This window comes from Neopelma chrysocephalum, unplaced genomic scaffold (genome assembly GCF_003984885.1).
Source record: "Neopelma chrysocephalum unplaced genomic scaffold, ASM398488v2 Primary Assembly neopelma1_133, whole genome shotgun sequence".
In the NCBI taxonomy this organism is placed as follows: Eukaryota; Metazoa; Chordata; class Aves; order Passeriformes; family Pipridae; genus Neopelma; species Neopelma chrysocephalum.
This window is the reverse complement of record NW_020897795.1, coordinates 628420-636833: the sequence shown is the minus strand read 5'-3', so window position 1 is coordinate 636833 and position 8414 is coordinate 628420. Positions and strand designations below refer to the sequence as shown.

At 36.8% G+C, this 8414-nt stretch overlaps 1 protein-coding gene across 1 annotated transcript in view; it reads right to left on the bottom strand.

The window, feature by feature from the left end:
* Nucleotides 1–3091: 3091 nt before the first annotated feature.
* Nucleotides 3092–8414, bottom strand: part of INPP4B (inositol polyphosphate-4-phosphatase type II B) — a 312873-nt gene continuing 307550 nt past the window's right edge. The window contains exon 26 of the mRNA XM_027698884.1: nt 3092–8411. Coding sequence (XP_027554685.1) covers nt 8279–8411 — 133 coding nt within the window. The 3' untranslated portion in view covers nt 3092–8278. The remainder of the gene's footprint in view (nt 8412–8414) is intronic.

Genomic DNA, 8414 nt, shown 5'->3' with positions numbered 1-8414 from the left:
CATGCATGGAACTGAGTGGTAAGAAGACTGGGATTTACTGAGCAGTTTCTTTTGGGATTACTGACTCCAGTTGAGTCTGGATGAGAGCTGCCATATTATAGGGTAGGCAGCAGAATTCGGCTGCTGGAAATCAGTCCCGATGCTAACCACAGTAACATCGGTCTCATCTTTGTCACTAAGACTTTAATTTTCCATCTGGAACCAGAATCAAGTCAGATGACCCAATTTATATAATTCCTTTGACAGAAGCTTGTCATTATTTCCTGATATTCTTGTAACGTTTGAAAAATACTAAGAGCCAGACTTACTAAGAGCCACTGATAATTCATTAGCTTGGGCTTTTCTAGGTCTTCCCTTATTACCCGCCATACCAGAGAAAAAACAAATGCAAATAGAAAGTGTTGTGAATCTACCTTGATTTAAATAAAAAATAAACTAAAGCTCCTATTTATGTGATGTATTTTAACCTTTGATAAGTGCCCAAACAAGTTGGAAACCTAACACCATCAGATCCCATTCAGATTCTTTTGAATATTTTACTGCACATATCCCTTTCTAAAAGAGACCTTGTTGAAGGCATATATTTGCTCTGTGTCCAAGTTCATTAAAAGTGTCAGCTATTTGTTATAATCAGGAAACTGCCATCAACTTCCGTGTGTGCTAAAAGAGTATTCACAGACCATAACCACGAACAAGCTCTTCCTGTGTGGGGCCTTGTACAAACAAAAGTTTTTGCAGGTCTGAACCAAAGTTCAGGAATGTGAATGCTTCTGAATCCTCTCACAAAGTCTGATCCTTGAAGTTTCTCACCTCCGGTGCCCCATTTCTGATTCTTTGCTTGTGAATAATGAATTCAGGATCAGACCTTAAACCTTTCTGTGTTTCAAAGTATGTTAAGCTTTACACTAAAAGAAAACTTCTAAGGAGTGGTATCACCCAAGGGGTGAATTCTGCTCTGCTTATGCATGACAGTTGTTCTAATTCTGTTCAAGTCAGCAGTTTAAACTGCTTTGTCCTGTAAATTACAGCAATCACAAATTATTCTTGCATGAAAAATAAATGCCCACGTGGACTTTGCTGGGGAAAGATAAAATGAATACAACAGCATTCTTCCCTTGTTCTTGTGCTGTTATTCTCCCAGTCTTGCACCTGCAGCCTGCTGCTGTTGGGGCAGGCACGTAGCAAACTGATTGCTGCTGGGACAGAATTATCCCCTTCCTTCCTCCTCTTCCTGCCCCTTGGCTGAAGTCATTGGTTTTCATTAGAGACTCAAAGACACACGTGCACCAAGGCTCAGAACCTGTGGGCAGGCAGAACTGCTCTGATCGAGCCCCACTTCAGTCAGTGACAACAACCAGGAACAGCCAGCCAGGGCTTCAGCTCTTCAAACTCCTGACAGGAATGACAGACTTGGTCTGGGAAACACTCCTCCAGGAGAGCTTCTGGGAAACATCTTCCTTTTCCTGTTTCTCTCCTTTTTTTCCCCAGAAGCAGTTTTTAACCATTAGAGTCAGCATATGCCACTAGGCATGTTGCAAGCCCTGCTAAAGCTTTGTTCATGTGAACCTATCCTTCACTTCCACCACTGAAACTGTATTTGACAAAAATATGCAAATGTAACTATAATATGTACCTATATACATCTACATATACGTGAAAAAAAATCACAGCTACTCTTTCAATTCAGCTTCTTATCCCAGCTTATTTAGAAGCTGTTTACATCTACTCCTCTAATAATATCAAACATCTTCTCTGCAGTAGAGCAAGTACATTTATGTACTGGGTTAGGACCGTACACAGAAATGCGTAGGGTCTGTTTAGTTGGGCAAAGCAAGCAGCACACAGTCCAGTTCACATCTAGAACCCTACAGTCCCTAATTCCATTAACAGCAGCTGTCACATGACTACTAAAGGTTGTGATCCCTACCAGATTCATCACTAAATGTACAGGAGAGCTCTCCCTGCCTTGCCCAGCAGAAGCAGCATTTGTGTACACACACTCTCAGTGTCAACAATGGGCAGCCCAGCGCAGAACACTGCAGACTATAGCTCAGAAACATCAGATCACACTGCTACTTAAACATTCCCTGAAGAAACATTGGAAGGGGAATTCGTGAAAACATATTTTTAGTATCTCACTACAGCTGTAGGTTTTTTCTCCTTTTCTCTTTTACATTGCCATGAGAAAAAAGTGGCCCCGGTTGACACGGAAGATAAAATCCATAAGCATGCAAAGTGAGACAAAGGAATTTTAAGACTGTCACTTTTATTAGTAAGAGACAAAACTCCTAGGCTGAATGCTAACAGCTTTTTAACTTATTTCCATAATAACCATTAGCTCCCGGTGCTTTCTAAAGGTTATCAAGAACCTTGCAGGTAATTAACATCTCACTGTATATATCTCAGGAAAACAACTAAAAATGCTAGCATATAAACAGAGATAGCAAATTATGCAACAGCCTTCTACTCATAGTACTGATAATACAGAAGGTGACCCACGTTTTATCATACACCCAAAAAGAAGGTCTATTTGCTACATTTCAGCCAACCATGGGGAACTTACCTTTCACTGTGGTGACAGATCACATAAATTTAGATATCAACAGCAGATCAAAAAAAACCAGCGAAGAAGCAACCCATACTTACTTCCCAAGGTCCAGCATTGGGATGGTGAAGATGTAATACCAGACAAAGCATGCCATGTCACCTTTTTAATAGTCTTCATCATGAAAGATGTTGACTCCACCTGTTACAGTGAACAACTCTCTACAGATCAACAGTTACGTGAAAGGGATCTCCTTATGGGCATGTGAATGTTTTGTTTGTTTTGAAATAGAAAATGCAGGACCCACCTGGTTCTGAGGTGAAAGTTGTAGCAAGGCTAGGAAAAACTAATTTTTGGCCATTGCAGGCTTTAAACTGTTGTATCTTTGAACTTTTCTTAAATACTTGCTCCTAGCAGTGAACAATACCTGTGAGTGGGCTTCCACCGACTCATGTGGGAGGAAACCCACCCTCATCGACATGCACAATATGCCCTCTGGGCAACACCACCACAATGAAAATGAAAAATGAATAACAAACAAAAAAGTCAGAAACATAAAAAATAAACATTACATTTATTTAAATAAAAATATATACACAGTGTTCAATGGACATGGCTTACAGACAGCAATGAAACAAAAATGATAAATCCTGAAATATAAAAAGCATTGAATTGCTATCATTGTGCTTCATTTCTCTGAACAAACACATGCTATGGACTGGAGCACTGTTAATGTTACTCATACATAGCCCTGTGTGCTCCAGAATGTAAGACAGGAACATTACAAGGGACAGCTACACAAAAGGAAAACAAGTACCAAAGTAATTTGGGATTCTAGAAATTTTAAAGTCAGATCATTCATAAACAGAACAGAAATGCTGAAAACTTTTAAAGTACTTTGCATGCATGGAAAGAGTAACCAAACACCACTGCCAACACTTAGAGATCTAAGTAAGAGCAGAATGGTTCAAATCCCACCACTCCAAACCCTGCAGATCCAGGGCCTCTCTTATCACAGTCAGATTCCTCCTGTCACTCTTTCTCCCAGTCAGCACACAATCCCTGTGTTTTGTGCTTCAGCTCTTTGGAATACAAACACATTGGCTCACAAGTGACTTCTATTTTATTTACCCTGAAGTATTAAGTCTCATATCTGAGCAAATGCAAGTTTTTAAATGTTGAATCATGAGTATCATGCTGAAATCCATGGTTGTTATATTACTTATTCAGCAGATGCTATGAGAGAAAGAGCAAATAAATGTTTCAGTGCTGCAGAGTGAAAGCTGAATGCTCTGGCAATGCAACAATCAATGTGTCGCATGACTAAGGGAAAAAAAGCAATGTTCTAGAGACTGAAGTCTGGGATTTTTTTTCTCTTTCTCTTTTTTTTTTTTCGGTAAAAAGCATTTGTGTGGGTTTTTGGTAAACATGCCATTTACAAGGTAAGTCTGTGTTTTAAAGAGCAGCAAATTATTTTAAAGCATTTCCATTGTAAACACCTGCTTTTAAGCTGCAAGGAAGTGAAAAGCAAGAAGCAAATTCATGTCTCATGGCATTGACTATACAGTACACTTCTTTACAATAAAAAAAAGAGCATAGATATCAATGGTTTCGAGTTTACAATATAGCCAACTGACAGAATATATGTTTAAGACTATTAACTGATTACATACATTAGTTCACGCAAGTAATTGTGCTGCAGTTTTTAATGCAATTGCTTTCTTTATTACACCAGTTGATGTTCACTGCATTTTCTGCTTTTTATAAATGGACCATAGGATTTCATGAACTTGTGTTTGATCTAGAAATAAAAGTCAGTTTTTCCTGAAACTCTTAATAGGCATATTATACAGTGGGCTTCAAAATGATGTGTTGCACTTCTTTATACCTAAATTACTAGTGGAGATTTAGAACACCATTACAATTTATTCCATTGCAAATAAGTGAATTTTCATCAGGAGTGACTGATTTAGACACAGAAAGTGTTTGTTAATTTCCTTATTTCACTTATGTAATGGCAAAATTCAGACAGTACAAAAATTAACATTGCAAAGGACTTCATGAAGGCTCTTTCTCAGTATTTTGTTTCAGCTGTCCTCCTAAATTATTTGATCTATATACCACAGACATTGCTAGTATTCCATCAAAATACACAGCTTCACATACACAAAAATCAGATAACATAATTAAAAATTTCTGTTTCCTAATTGCTCCATAAAATCCGAAGTATAAACATTAACCAGAACGTATTTTAAATTCCCCAAAAGAAGACTTCAGAAAAAAAGACCTGCCTGCCTAATAATGTCAGGCCTATGCATGTTATGTATTATGACAATATTACAATCATCTCTGAGAAAAAAATTATTCAACTTTCCTTGTTTTTTTAGGCATTTTATACTAGCTCTCAAGTTAGACAGTAGTCTGTGGTATGAAACTCCCATATAAGCATGTAATGCATTGTACAAATATTCAAAGCTAGTAGCCCTTATTTTAGGATTTTTCAAGACAGATCCTGATTACCTTATTTCTACAAATAATATCTTCTGTGACTAAGACAAGATTTGGCTTTAGATGCCAGATATATCTTCGAATTTTTATCTTTTAGCCCTTGAGAACTGCTTTCCTCTCAAAGCAGGTTATTTTATACCTTACAAAGGTATAAAGGTAAGGTAAGGTACCTTACAAACTCTTTCACATGTTTTAAGAGAGCAGATATGTAGCATTTTCTGCAAGGCCACCACCAAAACCAGTATGCTTACCTTAACCCTTTGCAACACAAATAATATAGTTTGCTTATAAAGACTAGTTTGTTTAAGTTTACTCCTCTGATATTCACAGTGAGCTACAAGACTCTGTGTGAGGCCCCAGGCTTGAAGCAGCTGCTACAAAAAGTAATGTAACTAATGCTCCAAGCCATGTAACTATCAACCTGCAGCAAATCCCTCTTTGATTCTTCATAAAAGGCAAACCAGAGAACAAATAATTTTGAATCCATGATCAGCTGAAATCTCAGCTGATGGCACAGCCTTTGCCTTCATGGAGTGCATTAGCAGGCAATGGCAAAACAACAAAACTTTTGAGCCTGTTTCAGTACTGAGGCAATAAGGCTCTTCCAGAAGTGTTGGAACCACGTCAACAGGTTTTACCAGGGTCTTGTGACCTACAATAAGATGTTCTAATCAAAAAATTTGCGTGAAAATTTTCTGTCTTACTTAGCACAAAACCCACACTTACTCTTCTGTAATGGCCCAAGCACAGTCAAGTTTCACTGCAGCCCACTGATGTGAGCTTAGGGTTTTTTTTTCTTAATTATTTTTAGGAAATTAGAGATTATTTATTTTCAAAAGAACATACTGTGAATGGTTGTTAAAACAAAAAGGACAATGATCCAGTGCTCATTTTTCTTCTTCCTCACCAACAACACGGCTTCAATGTGAAAAACATGTTCAAGACAAAAAGTAACATGGTAGGGACAATTTAGAACTCAAGTAGGATTAAAATGCTGAGGCAAAATCTTGAAAGATTATTTTCGTGATAAGAAAATCTAGATAATTTCATATTTTGAACTTAACAAAATGCCCACAGGACTTAGATAAAGATACCCATAGCACCAACCAGTAAATACCATCCCCAAGCAGACTTTTACAGGTTGTATCAGAATTTCTGTGGGAAGGCTGGCATTTTCTACTGTACACCTGTGGGGTTGCTTCAGAGATGAACGAGGACTTTATTGCTATCTTTAAACTGCACATGCAGGGGTTTTTAAGCTAATAATAAACATGCAGACAGTGAGGGCTGGTGAGACAACCTGACAGAACAAAACATTACTTTCCTTGGAAGGTTTACGTTCCATAAATCCACAAAGAATTTTTGTACAGATCAGCTAAGCTACAGTTAAAGGCCCAAACACTAATTTATGCACACACCCAGCCATCCAATAAGTATTGCCCACTTGTACTGGTACATGACAAGAAAAAAATCAAGGTGTTATGTTCTCATCTGTCTGAGCTTATCTGTGATGCAATGCCAACTCTTCTGATATATATTGAAGTAATACATTATGAGAACAAGGAAGTAACTAGTGACAGTACATTATAAAATAGAAATAAAAAACTAATGCAACAAAACACTATTTACATTGCCTAATTTACTTTGATAAAAAAAAGTTCCAATTAGTTAATATATTGTATAGGTGAATTTCTGGCTCCACTGAACTCATTAATTAGAACAAGGATCTCTTTCAGATGTTTTCCTAGAAGCCCCAAAGCTTAATCTTGCAAATAAACAAGACAGATTTAATTTTAGCCATATGATAGATCATTTCCATGTGATCACCCAAACAGAATTTGCAGAAATGAGCTCTTTAATTCTTACTACTATAGTTACAGATTTATACATAGCAATGGGCATTAAAGGATTAAAAAGAACAAATTATAACTCATGGTTTATCAAGATTTCTTTGACTTCCATAGGAGTAAGGAAACATTAACTTCTTTATCCGTGGCAATTACAATTTCCTACAGATGCTCAAATTCCCAGGGCAGTTACATTAGGATAAATTTCTCTTACTTCTGCTTTAGATATGAAAATGAATGTAATGACATAAGGGTCAGTTATACTTGGGGTCAGTGAATACTTAGGGGGTTTAAATTGTATTTCTCTCTGGGAGTCTGAAGAAGGTAATAAATAGATACAATTAGAAAACACAAATGTTCTTTGCAAGACAAATTTCAGGACTAACACAAACTGGCAGAGCATTAATTTTTAAAGCTGATAGTTGTTCATCCTAGAGTGTCTACCTGCAGCATTACAAATCTGATATAAATCATCTGCAGTGGTTAACTAGTCCTAATACAGCAGTTTACTCATAACTATAAAATTTATTTTAGGCTCTGTAATAACATATATGTTTTTATAGCCTAAAGATATATTAACTCCTGTATATACAACTAATTTTCCCTACTTCTAAAGCAAATTTACTTTTAAAGGTTTACAGTAAAGGGGAGGTCAAATTCAGGTCACCTCACTTGTAGAATTAATCCCCTTGATTTCAGTGTGATTTATCTGAAAGTGAAATAAGTGGTATTTGGCTGTGGTACAGAAAGCCAAAAATGATACATCCAAATGAACTGCAGGGAATCAGAATGGAATTACTGAAATTACAGGCTGCAATTACTAAAAACATATTATGTAAAGAAGCTAAATGTAATTACCAAAATTATATTTATCCAAGATATTAGCATTAGCATCTTTCATAAACATTTCTGTGAAGGATTTAATTAATGATCAAGACCTCAGTGCTCTGCTGGTTCCAGAAAACACCATTTCCAGCAGTAAGAGACCCCTTAAATCAAATATCAGGTTTTGGTTTGGAGTCAGAATGCCACCTTCCAGATTGCTAACCTCAGTTCCTAGAGCAAACGCCATTTCCCTTTTTTAATCTTCATCAAATGACCCAAAAAACTAATTCCAGCTGGCTTATGAGTCATGCTGAGCTTCAACTTCACAAAGATAAGTTGAATATATTTGATTTTGAGAATATCCAGTCCATTGCTTTTTCATGGTATTTTAGTTCATAACGACTAACCAGAGTTATTTTAATGTAAAATGATAAAACCTGGTAAAAATAACACCTCGACTGGTTATACATTGCCAATTAATACGTCATAAACAGCGGTTGTTATATTCACTAAATTAGCATGATGTATGTTCCTGATTACACTTTTGTTAAACTTAGGTGTCAGCTTTTCCATATGTCCCTTCTGGAGGTCTGTAGTACTTTGGGAAAGCCATCAGCTGTATCATGTTGAATGCATACTTTCTGCATTTGACATTCTTCAGTACATTCTCTATGCGGCATCCTTCTCTA